The 18,469-nt window shown below is 36.8% G+C and overlaps 1 protein-coding gene across 2 annotated transcripts in view; it reads right to left on the bottom strand.

Moving 5' to 3' along the window:
* The window catches only part of LOC111322452 (voltage-dependent calcium channel subunit alpha-2/delta-1), a 36,064-nt gene that overhangs the window by 17,273 nt on the left and 322 nt on the right, over positions 1-18,469 (bottom strand). For both annotated transcript variants that reach the window (XM_088732268.1, XM_088732269.1), the window contains exons 2-19: positions 18,341-18,422; positions 18,062-18,172; positions 16,472-16,540; positions 15,560-15,686; positions 14,749-14,880; positions 14,277-14,331; positions 9,718-9,768; positions 9,202-9,304; positions 8,262-8,318; positions 7,407-7,460; positions 6,935-7,024; positions 4,732-4,860; positions 4,237-4,318; positions 3,567-3,616; positions 2,797-2,883; positions 1,393-1,446; positions 738-818; positions 118-192 (exon numbers count right to left, since the gene is read on the bottom strand). In XM_088732268.1, coding sequence (XP_088588394.1) covers positions 118-192; positions 738-818; positions 1,393-1,446; positions 2,797-2,883; positions 3,567-3,616; positions 4,237-4,318; positions 4,732-4,860; positions 6,935-7,024; positions 7,407-7,460; positions 8,262-8,318; positions 9,202-9,304; positions 9,718-9,768; positions 14,277-14,331; positions 14,749-14,880; positions 15,560-15,686; positions 16,472-16,540; positions 18,062-18,172; positions 18,341-18,422 — 1,489 coding nt within the window. The remainder of the gene's footprint in view (positions 1-117; positions 193-737; positions 819-1,392; positions 1,447-2,796; positions 2,884-3,566; positions 3,617-4,236; positions 4,319-4,731; positions 4,861-6,934; positions 7,025-7,406; positions 7,461-8,261; positions 8,319-9,201; positions 9,305-9,717; positions 9,769-14,276; positions 14,332-14,748; positions 14,881-15,559; positions 15,687-16,471; positions 16,541-18,061; positions 18,173-18,340; positions 18,423-18,469) is intronic.

Raw genomic sequence — 18,469 nt, 5'->3', positions numbered from 1 at the left:
TGTTTTACATTTAATTTTCTAACATTAATTCTAAAACTTTGATTTAACACATAGAAAGCTTTATGCACCAGTTTAAGGTAAAACAGACAGGACACAAAAGTAGACAGGGATTCATACCTTCTTATCGAGGCCTGGATGGAACAACACAAAGCCATTGTTGTTTATTGCAAAGCCATAGCCGTTCACCCCAACCTGAATTTGAGAGCAAGAAAGACTTAGTCAGCCATGATAAACGGACATTTGATCCTCAATAAAAATCATTATTACAAGTAAATAAGTGCATTCGTAAGTTAGGTAAATAATGAACGATTTAGACTCCCGGTTAGCTCCCGGTTAGATTCCCGGATTTAAATTCCCGGTTAGCTCAATGGATAGAGCGCTGGACTGTTGTGCGGGAGGTCGAGGGTTCGAGCCCCGGCCGGACCAACACTCAGGGTCTTAAAATAATTGAGAAGAATATGCTACCTTTCTATAACATCAAGAACTGGTTAGATATTCTAGTCTTCTCGGATAGGGACGAATAATTGGAGGTCCCGTCTCCTGCAGGGTTAGGGGTAGGAGACGTTAATTTCCCACGCACGAGATTACTGTGTGATGGATGTCCTCCCCTGGGGTGGGATGGGTGGTTAACAGGACCCCCGTTGATACCTGTGTTTACTACACTGAAGGGGGCTACCCTGTTTAAATATAGATGTCTACTCCACTCAACAGCAATCTATCATTCTGCAGAGACGTACGTCGCTCAACGGGACTGTGCCCTCCAGCTGCGGTAAGGCCACATCAGTCCCCACCACTCCCAGCAGTTGTCCTTTATCTTCCTAATAAAATAAAAAGGAGATCAGTCGTAAGAGGCCTTATAGCAAGGTGATGTCAGAATATGAAATTTCACCCTAGGCCTCAAAATTACTAAATGAATGAAAAAGAAGTTAAACAATCCCTCCACAAGGTTACATTTCTGTTGTAAGAGAATACCAAATTTGATACCTTAGTCTGTAATGAACGTTAGAAATCTATTCACCAATCATTCATGTCTCTCGTGTATGCACTTTGATCGTGTAGGATATCAAGGAAGGTGCATTCTTACTTTTCATACCTTTGATTAGCTCAGTAGCACTCTGATACATTAGACTACGAGCCGTACCTCTTTTATCGGCAAATTCCGTCGTGCAAATCAGTAAAAAATCAGTGAAAAAAAGGGACGTTAGCGCGCCGCGCGGAACTCTGTACTGTTCGTACGCTTCACTCCAAGAGTTCCGCGCGGCGTTTTTTTTTTTTTTAGACTGATTTTCTTGACCCGCACGACAGATCTCGCCGAAGAGGAGGAACTGCACGGAGTTATTGATATATGGACCTAGGGGGTTAGAATACACTAGGGGACCACATTATACTTACGGGACTAGTGATGTTAAACACTGGAGCCACTAGTGTTATCATTAAGCCAAGTCCCTACACATGAAAAATAACAGAACATTAGAGACTTAGTCGATCCGCTTTTTAACATGAAATACAGTTAAACAAATTACTATAGTTTTAGGCTCATGTACATACGCCATCCAAATGAGATTAAAAAAAAAAAAAACGGGAAGAGGTCTTGAACTCATAGAATTGAAAGGGAACGAAGCCGGGGTCGCTAAAATGTTTATCGCATGAAAGAAAGTGTACACTGAAATACTGAAAGAGGAGAAGAAAGTAGAAAGTACGAAAGTACGTATGATGCACGATCCTCGCAGTAAAGAGCGCTATTTATGCAATAGCGAAAATCAGACCTGAAAAGAATCAGGCCTGTACGGGATTCGAACCACTGACCTCTGCGATACTAGTGCAGCGCTCTACCAATTGAGCTAACAAGCCAACTGGGAGCAGGCCGTTAAGTTGATTCGTAATAAACCCGTGATGATAAATCAGATACGATGAATATATGAAGTTCATATATTTGAACTGCGGTTATAGATACGTACGATGCACGATCCTCGCAGTAGAGAGCGCTATTTATGCAATAGCGAAAATCAGACCTGAAAAAAATCAGGCCTGCACGGGATTCGAACCACTGACCTCTGCGATACTGGTGCAGCGCTCTACCAATTGAGCTAACAAGCCAACTGGGAGCAGGCCATTAAGTTGATTCGTAATAAACCCGTGATAATAAATCAGATACGCAGTAGAGAGCGCTATTTGTGCAATAGCGAAAATCAGACCTGAAAAAAATCAGGCCTGTACGGGATTCGAACCACTGACCACTGCGATATTAGTGCAGCGTTCTACCAATTGAGCTAACAAGCCAACTGGGAGCAAGCCGTTAACTTGATTCATCACGGGTTTATTACGAATCAACTTAATGCCCTGCTCCCAGTTGGCTTGTTAGCTCAATTGGTAGAGCGCTGCACTAGTACCGCAGAGGTCAGTGGTTCGAGTCCCGTACAGGCCTGATTTTTTTCAGGTCTGATTTTCGCTATTGCATAAACAGCGCTCTCTCCTGCGAGGATCGTGCATCATACGTATCTATAACCACAGTTCAAATATATAAACCTCATATATTCATCGTAAAGTAGAAAGTGTACTCTCATAGACACTATGGTGAACTGAAGGTCACAAAACAATTAAATGTATTTCACATCTCTGCAAACCGTAGGGCAAAGAAACGTATTGTGTAAACGCACAGAACAAGCTAAGCCAGTAGGTCCCCTTAATATTTCAAAAGATAAAATGCACTCTGTGAACAAAGTGATATACAGCTGTAGGATCTTTCAATAACCATTAGAAACTATCTATGAAGTAACTGTAAGAAATACGACTCACCAGGCCATCGAGGTAAATAGGGGTCCAGGATGTATCTGGTCCACCCTCCACAAAGGCTAATGGACGACTGAGCACTGATACATAAGACTGGGAAAGAAAATAACGTTAAAATATATTTTCACTCCGTTGGATTTGTTGAGGAAAATAGATGTACCATCTCGGTTTTGATTGTCTGACTGACAAGGATTTGTGCTTTGTCAATTTAAAAATTACACTCTAAACGGAATAAGCAAGTTTTCTATAACATAAACAATTTAAATAAATATAATTTATTTAAAGTCGATAAGGTAGGGAGTGGTTGCCCAATTTTTCGAGCCGATGGCTCATGTTAAAAGCACTCGACTCCAGATCGAATTGGAATTTGGAGTCTTAGTTTTTGCAGAGAGAGGAAAACTGAAGGACCCGGAGAAAAACCCTCGGAGCAAGGACGAGAACCAACGACAAATTCAACTCACATATGACGCCTGGTCCGAGAATCGAACCCGGGTCACAGCAGCGCAGGGCTGTGGTCTCGCAGCGCCCAGTGGCCCCTGGCGTCTTACATTTGTTCTTGGGGGACTCAGGAATCTTAGTCTTTTCATAAAAAGCATATGCTGGGCACCCTGGAATTCACAGTTTCTGAGCACTGGGCTCTCTTCAATTTTTCTTAGAACACAGCCTTGCAGTGTGAGGCAAGGGCTCTCACCACTGAGCCATCCCTGCTCCTATACCATAGCTACCCAATCAAGTTTATGCTTTAACTACTAAATTTGATAATCCTTGACACTTACTAAAACTTTCTCCCTGACATCTGAGAGGGTTTGTATGTTAAACAAGCAACCTTGTTCAAATGAATGAGAGAATAAATGTACAAGACTTTCAAAATATGGTTTTACGAGATAACGTTGATTTTGAAAGCCTGACCGTATTGACGCATGAAATATTGACAAGGACTCTAGTCCTTATCCCAAGCTTTTGGCGTTATCGTGTACGAGGGTTTCCCAAAGTAAAGATCGAAGCACTGTGCTCCAAAACAATTAGAAATAAATTTTCTCCCTTGTTCCTTTTCAATTACAAATTCTGTCCAGCATTCCCTACCAATGCTGCAAGAAAATGTTGCAAGACTTACCAACTTGGTTATAGTTGCACTGTGACAAACAAAGCCAAAACAAAAAAAAGTGAGAGAATCAAGGCCTGGACAGTGAAATTGCACTGAGGGAGTATTCTTCCAAGCTAGTCAATTCTTCAAAATGCCACTGCTATGTGAAAGTTATTTCAAGAGATCTCATATTCTCTAAGCCAAAAACAATCACTTCCTATGTTTTCTAAAACCATTAGGAGTTCTTCACAAGTGGATTTTATAGGGTGCTTTGGCTCACTGCAAATGAACTACAACCCCGAAAACATAAAGCTTACTTAGGTATCATAAGAATAAGTATAAAAATGTAAATGTTAAGATACCTCCATTACTAATGGAGATCTTTTCCAGTGGTTCATACTTTGCTCCTTTTTCACTCCCAACAAGGTAGGTGAAAACATGGATCTGTATTATAGGTTAAATAAATGACAAATTAAAGTAAATAAAAAATAATGGAAACCATGCTTCACTACTGACTTTAACTTTTTGAAGGTTGATGAGTGTAACACATGACTTGGCTGAGAAAAATAAGCAGTTACGAGCAAAAAATGGTACGATTTCTGAATAAATTGCATCAGCAAGAGCCAATCAGATCGCAAGTATCACTTTGAGTGGTTTCAAAATGGATGTAACAAGGTGTCAAATTAAACAATATCACTTTGTACTTGTAAATGTATTGATATTGTTATGCAAAGATTCATTTTGGGTCACTCTTGGAAGTGAAAGGATTTGCTTATGCTCAATTTCGCTTTTAAGTTTCTATTTTCTTTGAAAATAATGGGTGAGTCTACTGATTTTTATTGATGAAATGTGCTGACCTTTTTTTCTTTGTTTTCCTTATTAAATATCTTTGTACTTTCTTTGAATTGGCTTTCTTCCATTCCATCTGTGAAAAGAATAATTGCTTGTGTGCAATCTGAGGATGAATAGTTCTTTTCTCTTGAATCCTACAAAGAATAAAAATTCCTTTTTTAATTAATTACTCTTGACTGAACATAAAAAGTTGTAATTCCCCATTTCAAAGAGTGAGTAGGGGAGTGGGTCAAGTTTGCCGCGCAAGTTTGTCTGGGATCGTTACTCGGAACACGAATCTTTGTTTACTATAGGCGGATTCATGCTGACGTTATTGTTTACATTTTTGCTCATTTGCATACGGCTTTGCGTAAAGAAGGAAGCATGTTAGATACAAATTGACTTCAGGCAGCTAAAGAGCTAGAAAACCTTAGTACATGGTGAAACTTTTAGCTCTTTGGGTGTAATATTCAAGGAGAAATAGTCCATCAAAAACTGCAAAATTTCTGGGTGGCAAAAGCGCTAATGAGCTCATACATTCTATGTAAAATTTTGAGTTTTTAAACCCGTGTTGCAGAAAAAGTATTCAGTGCATCAGGCTCGTATTCATTGGCCGAGTTAATCGTACTTTGACCTTTCGATATTCAGAGCTGATCTAGTTTTAGCTCCATCAGAAACTGAAATGCTTATGCTAATGAGGCAAATATTGTAAACAAGGATTCCCCTATAGATTTGTGTCCCGAGTAACGATCCCAGACAAATTTGCGCGGCGAATTCGACCCACTCCCCCACTCGTTTTTGAAATGGGGAATTGTGGTGGGAATAACAATAGGACTATAGATTTGTGTCCCAAGTAACGATCCCAGACAAACTTGCGTGGCGAACTCGACCCACTCCCCCACTCGTTTTTGAAATGGGGAATTGTGGTGGAAATAACAATAGGACTATAGATTTGTGTCCCGAGTAACGATCCCAGACAAACTTGCGTGGCGAACTTGACCCACTCCCCCACTCGTTTTTGAAATGGGGAATTGTGGTGGGAATAACAATAGGACTATAGATTTGTATCCCAAGTAACGATCCCAGACAAACTTGCATGGCGAACTCGACCCACTCCCCCACTCGTTTTTGAAATAGGAAATTGTGGTGGGAATAACAATAGGGATGAAGAAGGAAAGAACAGATGAAGGAGGAACAACAAGAGAGCAACAACTAAGAAGGGCCATGCACAGAAAAGCAACGACAGCTGTAAGACACTGGTGAAGAAGGATACCCAAAGACTGAAGTTAATCTACTCTACCATGACACCTGTATTGAATAAATTGAGGCACAGGAACAAAGCAAAGCCATAACTGCCAAACCAGAGAACCAAACTGTTCTGAATCAATCAATCAATCAATAATCTTTATTTATACGTGATAAGTATTTAAAGCGACACTTCGCTTGTGGGGTCGTGTCTAAATAATTATAGATATGAATATACTAGGATCAAAAGTCTGCAGTAAACAACTAAGACCTCAACAACATTTAAGAGACTTAAAACTACATCGCTTTAATAAAGAAAAGTCCTAGAGTTGCTGAAAAACCTAAAAGCCATACTTGGTTGGCTAACAGCAGCCCCTTAAGCACAACTAAAACTGTCAGGTGTGTGATACAGAGACTTGTTATACCTGTTGCTGGCTACAGTACAGCGATGCCAAGGACAGATAATCTGTTGTTGTTAGTAATGATAATTACACCAATAACAGCACTGTTAATAATAATAATAATTTACTTTTATACAGATAATTGTGATGCAAGTTTTCTGAAATTCTTTCAATACGAACTAGTAGTTGCTTTTGCAATTTTTATATGTAGGTTGTTTTTGTTATCAAAGTTAGTTTGGGTCTGATACGAGTCTGATCCTAGAGAACCGAATTATTATGATTATTATTGTTGTTGTCATCATTGTTACTAACTGAAGTGTGTATGCAATAGCTTTTCTTGGACTTTTATCAGACATTTTAAGCCTTTTAACATGAAAATAACAAAAATAATAATAATAATGATAATAATAAGGGAGAAGGAGAGAAGGAGCAGGGGGAGAGAGAGCAAGTTGTATGAAGTCAATAATAAATGTCTGCATCACATTTTTTTATCAATGGATCCAAGATTTACATTCCCTCCCCTTTAATACCTTATTTCCATTCTCCTGCTGCATCAGATTTAAAATTCAATTTCAAATATTACCTTCAGCACATCAATAGCTAATTGGAATCCACTGCTAGCATTTGCAATCCCCATAGCAAAAGTATTATGAGGAATAAACTGCTGTAAGAACTGTTAAGAATAAAATAGGTAGCAATAAATGAGAGTGTGTGTAGTATGAAAATACAAATCACAAACGTGATTTCTCGAGTTCTGCAGATTGAGACATTTTCCATCAGTCACGCTGCTAATATTTGACTACCCTTGTATATGTCAGAAAAAATACATGCCAAAAAAACCTTCCTCTAAATAAAGATCATAGTAAGATGCCGGGCAGACATTGTACATACTGTTAGGTTTCAAAAGTGACTGACTGCTGATTGCATTAGGTGCATGAGAAATAATTATAAAAGTTTGAAGAACAAATCCCTATCAATAACTAATCAAGTCTTTATTTATTGACTAAAGAGAAAAAATTAATGTTATTAAACAAAGCTCTAGGAAAGTCACATACCTTTTTATTCTGTGTAGTGGCTTGCAGCAGTTGCTTACTGCATTTTTCAGAGGACTAAAATATAACAGTCAGTTTATTGACAAATGACTTCAGTAATATTTTGCTTTTAACTCAGGAACTGACTTAGACTCTTAATCAGGGTTATAAGTAGATGACTTTTGGTAGGTTTAAGTACTGTAGTAGCATATGTAAAGTAGTGTAAGGAGCATATCAAGTTTTCCAATCTACTCCTTCTATTGAAAGCACTGTCATTAGTTCTTTATTTTATTTTGTTTTGCTAACAATGTAAATATTGAACACAACGAACATATGAAATTCATATATCTGAACTGCAGTTATAGAGACGTATTTGTGCATGATCCTCGCAGTAAAGAGCACTATTGAAGCAATAGTTAAAATCAGACCTCAAAAAATTCAGGCCTGTACGGGATTCGAACCACTGACCTCTGCAATACTAGTGCAGCGCTCTACCAATTGAGCTAAAGAGCCAACTGGGAGCAGGTCATCAAATTTAAGTTTTTTTAGTGCTAATTAAATCTGTATTAATTGTAGATAAAAATTCCAAGATTTTGAGGAGGGAGGGAACTTCCATACAAAGTTAAAAGCTCTAGAAAGAATAATCCTTATAGTTATTTGATTCTGAATCATCACAAAGCACAACTTCATGATGATAAGCACTTGTACATTGTATAAAACACTTTGTTTTTCATAGCCACAGCTTGCAGGAGGCAAACCATCTTATTTTCAACAGGTATTGTGATGTACAAGGATCTCTCTTATTTCATTGTTGTGGTCACAGCAGCATGTAATAAAATATCTACAACTAATATGTATGAATTATTCTTGGATAGTTACCTTGCCTATCTCCTTATTTTTCTTCAACTGACACAACATCACAGGTGCTCCTTTATACTACAGAGAAAAAATTTAATTTAAATAGTCCATTTTACAGTGATGCTGCATTCTTGCTTGCCAAGCCTTTCATCAGGAATGAAGCTATTAGGGTGACTTTGTTGTGATGCAAACATTGTAGCTTAGTTTTGAAATGAAAATTACTTTGTTAGCATGCTACGTAGATACTGGTCTCTGTATCACAACAAGGTCACCTTCAGCCTTACTCCAAATCAAAGGCTTGGCAAATAGGTACGTAGCTGTAAATTGGTTTATTGACTGTCAGTAACATAACACAAAACTGTATTGTACAGTACATAAATGCACCCTTAATTACCCTCACAAAAGAAAAATACAGTGCAATTAATGCTTCATTAAAACTAGCACTAACATTTTAAGAAAGCATATCAAACAGATTGCTCTGTTTTTAAATGTCGAATTCAATTTTAAGTCTCAATTGAGGAAAAGCTACAACAGAATGAAAGCCTCTGTTCCTATCAAATCCCTTTTTTCAACTAAATCAATCTAAATTAGGCTACTGATGTATGAGTCACACTTTACCAACTCTTTTTACACTGCATCACAATTTGGCAATTTTAGCTTTTATATTCAAATGGCCAAAAAAAAATTAAAGAATATTATTTTGTACTAACAAACTTACGGAGAGAGAAGCTTAATAAATTATAATCAAATATATTTCTTTTAAATAACTCCTGCAGTATTGATGTGAGTAAATTTATGAATGAACTAAATACGAAAATCAAATATTAGAAAATGACTTTTAATTAGTTAAATAGTGATCACAAAAATTGAATTTGAAGCAAGTTGTTACACCTTTTGTTATCAAGGATTTAGTTGCAAGTTTATTAAATAAATAAACTAATCATACCTAAAAATCACTTACCACTGCAACAATATTAACAAAGTCATTTTCTTGCAGTGTTTCAAGCAATGACAATGCAGCAAGCTTAAGAATGGACAGTTTTTGACCAGCCATACTGCCACTCCTAATTTCACAAGAAGACAGTATTATCACCATGTAGACAAAAAGGTTTAAGACACTTATTTTGAAATTATTTAGAATATACCAAAAATATTTATATTTATTAGAATTCACTTGACAGTCTTGCACATTTTTATACTGACAATGAATTGGTAAGTATAAATAGATCACGCAACTCAGAATTACAGTAAGTTCAAATTGACAACTTACTATCATGGAATTACTGATCACCATATAGATGAGCTTAATTATAACAAAACAGATACTTTAGGCTTGTTGAGTGACCATGGACATAGATAACAAGTAGTTTGGATTAAGTTTTAATACTTGATAAGTATGTACAAACTTAAAGTTGGAGATTTTGACCACCTACCAGTCATTTAATGTACAAAATGAAACCAAATTATTTATACTCACAAGTCTAGCACCAAAATTAAGTCTTTCGGTGCACTTGAACCTTGAATATACCTATCGGTAAAAAATCAACCAAACCTGTCACTCAAATTTTCCACCATTAGCACCTCCCAGTTTAGCTCAATTGGAATTGGTTAGAGCGCTGGATTGTTGTGCGGGAGGTCAAGAGTTCAAGCCCCAGCTGGACCAACACTCAAGGTCTTAAAATAACTGAGGAGAATGTGCTACCTTTCTATAATATCAAGAAATGGGTAGACATTAGTCTTCTTGGATTAGGACGAATAAACTGTAGGTCCCATCTCCTGCATCTATTAATTAGTTAATTTGGTTTGGCAGGGGATGTTAAAGAACCCACACATGAGATTACTCTGATGTGGTCTGGCCTGTTTACTGGGAATTGGGGGAAAGGGGGCATCTTCAAATAAGTTTCCTTCGATTGATTGTAAACTGCTGATGCAGTCTGACCAAAGTCCCCCGAAAAGAGTTGTGATGCGCATTTGATCATATTCAAATGTTAATTTGTGCAATATAAATATCAAATTATTATTATGAAATCATTATCATGTCATATGGCAATTAATTCAGACAAGCTTGCTGTTAACATATATAGGGGCTTTTAAGATACTAGTCAGGGATCCAAACACATATTTTTTAAGGCACCACTTAGCAACCTAAAATCATAAAAGGTCAACAGACTGTTGTGTAATAAGCTAAATTATGCAATAATGTGCATTTTTATTGGTCCTCAACTATGATCTCTTGAAGGACAGATGCATAACTGACAATCCTTTACCCCTTAAAAACTCGTATGAGTGACCAAAACAGATTTTCTCCCTACAATAGCAGTACAATGTCAAGCAAACAAGAGAAATATGTCAATTAGGGGATTATTATTTGATCCAATACCAAATTCTCCAAACTTGTATCAAAAGAATTGTATAGCAGACAGTAAGGAGAATTACTGACTGAGACGATCTTGAGAGTGAAAAGGTTAAGGAAGGTTAAGGCTACATCTCAAGACTTATGATTTCAACAACCAGAGAGAACAAAAAGAAAACTGTGGATCCCTTTTTTTATCTCAGAGTCTAGTCTTTTAAGCAAATTTTCAACTGACATCAGACGAAAAAGCAAGGCTGTGGTTTGGCAGCACCCGGTGGCCCCTGGCGCCTTACTTTTGCTCTTAGACGACTCACACTATGAAATAAAAACCCATGAAAATCTTGTGAATTTATTCATGGTAAATTCGGATTTTTCACAGGATTTTCATGGTTAAATCAATGGCTTTTTCATGGTCTCAGTGCCATGAAAAATCTCATGAAAAACCTGTGAAAATTTGCATATTCATGAGCCATGAAATATTGTGTAAAGTGACCAAGAAGCCATGAAATACCCATGAAAATGGCATTTCATGGCCTTTTCAAAGGTACTGAAAAACCCATGAATTTCATGTCAAAAAAATTCATGGTGTTAAAATTCACTGGGTTTTAATGGGTTGTAGGAAATCATGACCCTTGAATATCCTGTGAATACGTAAAAACTTCATTGACCATGAAAATTTTCCCTGAATTTTCATGGCCTCTCCATGGCATTTTCATGGCACATGAAAGTTAATAGCCAGTTAGTTTTCATGGGGTTCTTGGGAATATGCAAGCACCATGAAAATTCCTTGGAGACCCCATGAATTTGGAATGAAAAAGTCTCCTCTTCACTTGTGCCAAAGACTATACACTACAGTGTAGCTGTATGCTTGCATTTATAAAACTCTTGTGTGCTAAAATTCAAATGTAAGCTGTCAAGCAACATTTAACTTCCATGTTATACTAAAGCTGTCAAGCAACATTTAACTTCCATGTTATACCAGTACTGTTTGTTTTTGTTGATTCTGCAAATTGAAATTCAAAGATTTCTACTCGATTTTGACCTAACACTCTTGGGATTGAAGGGCTTGATTACAGTTCAATAATTGATTTTTGAATTACAATCTTGTTGTAACTAACTATAAATTGTACAGTAATGAAGTTATCCTTCACTGTAGACTAGCCAGCTGTTTGCCTTTTTTTGCTGGGCTCGCAGCAGTTGTCAAACATGACTAAAATAATCCTGAGACATTCAGCTTATTGATAGATTTATTTCATAGTAAAGCGTAAGCTTAAGAAATTGTGCATCCAAGTGACCGATTTGATTCTCAGTTTTGATCACGTACCGAATATCACAATTTGTACTCGCCACAAACTTTCAAAATCAAAGCTTTAAAAATGGCTGTTTGACCCTTGTACCGGCCAATCAATATGTGAACTGCACTCCATTCTGTTAACTCCACGGCGCCAACGACTTGCTCTCCAGTTGTACCACTCGCACTGTTCTCATTTTCCCATTGAACAAGAGTAAAACCCATCTTTAATTAAAGATGTTGTATTAATTAGGCAAAACACGAGCACGAGCGATCAACCAATGAAAAGTTCATTTCAAAGCTGAGCGCCAAATGGAGTTTTCTTTGTTTGCGATCACGAGTATGATCATGTGGATATTTTGGGAATTGTCATTGGCTAATAAATAGAATCTGCTGGCTTGCCCGATTGCATGCAGTTTCAACAGAAGCACGCAAAAATTGCTGACTTCTTCAACCGGTACTCTGCCTTTGGACGAAGCTTAACCTTGGATCCATGTTTTGAAGATCATATTAATAATAGTGTGAACTCATTCTATGTAGAAATAATCGAGAAGAATCGAACGTACTACAAGTGAACAATTTGGGGCCAAAAGTTATCGAGGAAACAAAGACTCGAAACCCTGACGTAAGTCCTTTGCTTCGACTGAACTAGCAGCATTTCCAACAGAGTCAGCTGCGTCTCAACAAAGAAACATTTGTACAAGAGAAGGGCGCGACTATGGTGCATTGGAATTCTCGCCTACAAATGGACATGCACATTCCAAAGCAGCCAAAGCGTTCCCATGTTCATGACTATGTTTATGTTTTATGATTTTGGCACATCTGTGGACATAGACATTTTTCATCACAATAAAAACTTCTACGATTATGGAATCCAAGAGGCCTTTGAGGTTAGAAAGCAAATCTATTATTGACACTTAGCAATTAACAAAACTGACTGCTACTTTATGAAAGATTCCTACTTATGTTAAGAATTACTAAAAACTTAGTTTGAATAATAAATTTCATGATAAACATTTATATACATGTATTTTTATCTCTTGGTACATTTTGATAGCATACCTTTTATTGAACCAAAGTTTTAAGCCTCTAAAATTACTCCTTGTTTTAAAATCTTAACACTGAAGATATTGAGAATTTCTTGGAATTATTTGATTGCCATTCATGGGGCATGAAATTAATTCTGGTGACTTTCTGAGGAAACTATTAGGTCATGAAAGTAGACTTTAAAGAAATTCATGGGTCATTAAAGTAGGCTTTTAAAGAAGTTAATGGGTCATGGAATTCATTCTGATGACTCTCAGGAGAAATTAATGGCTCGTGAAAGTAGACTTAAAAGAAATTCATGGGTCATGAAAGTAGAGTAAAAGAAATTCATAAGTCATGAAAGTAGACTTAAAGAAATTCATGGGTCATGAAAGTAGAGTAAAAGAAATTAATGGGTCATGAAAGTAGAGTAAAAGAAATTCATGGGTCATGAAAGTAGGCTTTTAAAGAAATTAATGAGTCATGGAATTCATTCTCACTGGTGACTTTCAGGGAAATTCATGGGTCATGAAAGTTGGCTTTTAAAGAAATTAATGGGTCACGGAGTTCATTCTGGTGACTTTCAGGGGAAATTCATGGGTCACGAAAGTAGACTTAAAAGAAATTCATGGGTCATGAAAAAAATTCCCCTAATTCATGGAAAATTCAGGGCTTAAAATAACCCCATGAATTTTCATTTTGCAGTATTCGTGGACCATGAAATGATTTTCATGGGTTTTCCACTAGAAATTCGTGGAATTTTCATAAAACTACAGTTCATAGTGTCAGGAATTCTAGTTTTTTCATAAAAAGCACATGCTGGGCACCCTGGATTTCACAGTTTCAGAGCACTGGGCTCCATTTAATTTTCCTGCTTAGTGCACAGCCTTGCAAAGACTTGACTCTTTAACTCCCAAAATATGACTGTAAATTCTCCCCTCTAGTTGTTGTACAGTTCATTCTAAAATGGTTATGAGAATTTGATGTTAGATCATGATACCAAATTCTACCTAATATTGGTTTGAATGTTCTCATTTCCAGCCTGCTTGATCATGTATGGATAATTTACAGGGAGAAGTTACATGTTAATCACTTCTGGGATTTAAAAGGTTGGTATATATGGTGTAACAACTTAAATACAGCTTGCTACATGACAGCTGACAACACTAGTAAGAGCAAATTACCAAATTGGTGACTTTTGCAACAAATTTAGTTTACTTAACAGTTTTTTCTTCTTTTCATGGCATTTGTCAAGATCCCAGCTTGGAGTGCTACTGACAGATGGGTGTTTGCATTGGATGTAAACATTAATGTATTCATATTCATGTGTTTGAAGCAAAATACAAGGTACACATTGTTATATTACCAGCCACGTCTTCTGTTGTCAAAAGTGTCTGTGTCAGTATTTCTCCATTTGAAACCTAGGAATCATGAAGAACATCAATTTGCTGATTAACTATTTTGTTGAATTTGTCCAAACCATGTATTATATCATTTTCCAGACTCAAGTTTGATTCAAGTCATGAAATACAGCAAGTTGTTGAGTGTTAATACCCCAATATTGAGACTTTCTTCATAATCAATAAATCTTATGATAACAGTTTATATGAAATCCAGTTATACCTTGTGCATGTATATCTAGGATCTCACAGAGCTTGGGTTTGCAAAACTTTTGCAATTTGAAAAGAAGTGCCATCTAAAACCTATCTCCAACAGTCAGATGGTGCCCAAAGAATTGCTCCCTAGCATAAGGGCTATAATTTCAAAACACTATTTTGTAGGGGGATTAAGACCTTTTGGGGAAGCTACAAAAAAAGATCATTAAAATTGCAATCTACCGGGATACACTCTGTAAACACCATCAGAGCTTCCAAAATACTGCCATAATAGTGTATGGTCCTTCTGTTCATTTTCTTTGAAGTACTTATCCAGTCCATCAGTCCAGTTAATGGTATTGAGAATTTTCACTCCTATTACATAGAAAACAACCATGCAATGACTATGAGAAGACAGGATAAGAAGAAAGAAAGTATAAGTTGACATGCAAAGAAACACCTCGGTCTTTACACCTAATATGGTCAACAAAAATTTCACTCTTCTGACTCCTTTTTGCTCTATGTATTAAGAAGAAGTATGCTGTAGCAGGCACCTAAAGTTCTCCTTAATGCTTTCAAGCTGGCCCCCGATTACCAATGAACAAAGACTCTGGGGACAAATCCACATATCTATAAAATATTCATGATAAATTATGTGTCAAATCTTCAACACTTCAGTAGTTGGAACATCCTAGAGTTGAATGGACTGTAATAAAACTCAACCAGAATGGCTACTAATTACCCCTTCGTGCCATTAGTTTCTTAATTCTTATTGTGTCAGTGTACAGGTTGTACCATAGTCAGGGCTTGATACTAACAGTAGCCAACCAGCTGCAGACTAGTAGAAATTCAGTTTTGGCGAGTGCTTTTTGATTACCACTAGTTAGTTTATTAGCCAGTTTGGCTAGTAAACTAATTGAAATTGTTGTAAAATCTAAGTTGTCATTAGTCACTTGGCTAGTAAGTTGAAAAGTTGGTGTTGAGCCTCGTAGTCCCTTTAACTACAGAAATAGGTTATAGAGGAACAGTTTTAATAAGCATGGGCTACACTCACCCCCTTCGTAAACATCCGTTGGTATGTGCACTACACTGCTAGAGTTGTTAATAGCAACTTCATCAGAAAACTTTGGGTCTTTTTCAAGAGTCAAGTCTTGCAGGTTCTTAGTGTCAAAATACTCAGTCTGAAAAAAATTAAGAAGGATGTAAATTCTGTGTCAGTTCCAGATCTAGAAGAGGAATAAAAAAGCTCAGAAACAAATGTCATCAGTTTGCTGGTGATCACTGCGTTACAGCACTCAAGCAAAAGGATGATACTGTGACTTCCTTTAAAGATACAGGTCTGGAGTAATGGGGCAATCAAGGAAGACCTACTGTGGAGATGTATGGTGGGAAACATCCCTGACCTTCAAGCAGAGGGATGTTGATGAAGAAAGGAGGGCCATAGGGAACCTTTTAAGGATCAAAGGCAAGGCCCACTGAGACACGGTGCTTAGAAAACCGAGAAATTTTTTTCAAAAGCAGTCTCTATCCCACCTTCTGCATATGATAAACAATCTTAAAATTATGAAATTACTTAACAAAAATAATAATATAATTTTTGTAGGAAACCTTATTTTAATGCTTACCTAAACAATCTGAGTGCGGTATAATTTTGGAAGCAACAGCAGAATGAGTGGCTGAGGTCTTGGAGTATTCACCTACTTTTTAAAATTTTTTCTAAAACTATCTTCCCCACTAAAATGCTGCCTAAGTGGTAACAAATGCTCACTAATTTCAAGTAATCTTGTTTAGGGCCAGGCAGGGGAGGGAGGGGGGCTTTCAAGGGATTTATCTATTAAAAATGAACCACAAGAATTGATTAGAGGGTTGTCAACCATCTACTAAGGGGTGAGGCCTGCCAACTACCTTAAAGCCACTCATTGTTGTCAAGGAGTGAAACAGAATAGAATTGGAAAAAGAAGCAAACCTCTTTAATTACAGATCCAGTCTTGTAAGTGTAATTCTTTCTGAGTTCTGCTGCCTTTGCAGCAAGATTCTATTCACAAGAAAAATAAAAGATCCAATAAATGTGAGTTCAAGAGTTGGCCACAGATAGCTATTATTAGTGATTAACACATGGAATACTAGACATGTATGGTTCAATTGAAGTCTGATCTCTTTAGGCTATATCAAATATTTGTTAAATTACCCTTGTTGGGTGTTCTTATGGAACCTACTATGTCACAACAATATTATTACCACCAGAGGGTGTTGACTGCTAGGGATTTCTATCACAGAAATAATTTTTTCAAATTTCTCTCTAGCATAATAATTATTTAGTTATATCATATAAATGCAAAGTACAAATCCAAAACTAAATACATATCACCAAAAAAGGTGAATATCACCAAAACATTTCAAAGCTTGAAAGCCCGAGAAAAAGCGTTGAACTTTTTGCCACATCAAAACAAAAATCTTGACCTACACTGCTCTTAAAATCTTTCACTGATCTCTTTGCCAATCAAATGATAAATAATGTTAATGAATGCTTGGTCTACACTCGTCAAGATGGAGAGCATTTCATTAAGGTGTAGTGAAATGGGGCTTTCAAAAGATAACTGAGCCACAAAATTCAAGAAACACTTCACATGATAATTTCTGGAATTTACAACTGTTCTAAGGTGTCGAATCCTCCAACGATTCTTCATTTTTATAAGAAAAAATCATTAGACTTCTTAATTAGGATTTAAAAAATAAAGCAAAAACATTTGGGCAAGTATGTCCACCCAGTCCCCGCATTAAAAATCATATCCATGTGATATCGTCCATGAATAATTTTTTCACTTCCTCCCGTTTCCAAATCCGTAAAATAAAGGGGAGAATTAATTTTAGAGCATTTTGAAACGATCGAACTCAATTTGGCCATAATGTAATTCATGTCATATCCATCGTATACTTGAATTTATAGGTTATTTGCCACTGCCGATTTTTGTTTACATTTTCAGAAACATTCAAATCGATAAGAAGGCAAACAATATAATTTGTGCGAAAAGTGTAATAGGGAATACGGCTTGAAATACGAAATGCAAAAAACCAAGAAATAGAAAACAAAATTAAAACGCCTATATATTTTTATTGCTATAAGCTACGTTGACTTAAAAGTCAGTTAAAAACATGAAATCCAATCAACTCTCATAAAAATTTAAAGGCCCGAAACTGTAGAAAACGCTCAGGTCTAGAAGAAAAGGGTGATTTCTTTTTATTCTTCTTGGGTTAGTATCCTTGTCTTGGTTAGCAGTTGATTCAAAAGATGCATAATTATCTACGCCCTGTGTGCTTGCATGGATGCACGCAAGACAGGAAAACTATATTGTCGTCGGTTTCCTCTTTAAAAGGCAAAAAATGGAAACATAACAAATGTCAACGTTCAAAAAAAATTCCGCCTTGTACTCTGCGTTAGTGCTTTCGGCGGAATATCGAAATTTACAATCTAAAAGTAACATTTTACTCCACACACTTTTACTAACCATTTACCACATGTAACTTGATCAGACGGCAAAATTTAGCGGAAACTTACCTTGATAGAATCAATCTTTTCTTGCAAAATACGCTCCAGGCACTTTTTCATCTTCTCGGCAATGGCGCTACCATTTTTCTCCAGAACGGAAAGCTCAGACTGATGGTACTCCTGCAATAAAGGTGCATGCACGAATAATTCATTTCAATGAAGAGGAATATTTTCTGACGCAGGAACCAACTGGTAAAGTACAAAAGATTGTTTCCGTTATTTAACAGTATACAGAAGCAGTTATAAAAAGCGTGAGCAACAGAAGAAATGCAAACACAACACACCAACCTCTTGAATTTTGTTGTACTGGGTGGTATCGTTGAAGAACCCTGACAAGTTTCTTCGCAACTCACCCGCCCAGGACTTTACACTGTAAAACAAAACGAAAATCCCCTCAAGTTTCCGTCGCAAAAAAAT

Source organism: Stylophora pistillata, chromosome 9, assembly GCF_964205215.1.
Source record: "Stylophora pistillata chromosome 9, jaStyPist1.2, whole genome shotgun sequence".
In the NCBI taxonomy this organism is placed as follows: domain Eukaryota; kingdom Metazoa; phylum Cnidaria; class Anthozoa; order Scleractinia; family Pocilloporidae; genus Stylophora; species Stylophora pistillata.
Note: the sequence above shows the minus strand (reverse complement) of the source record. Positions and strands in the feature narration are given on the sequence as shown.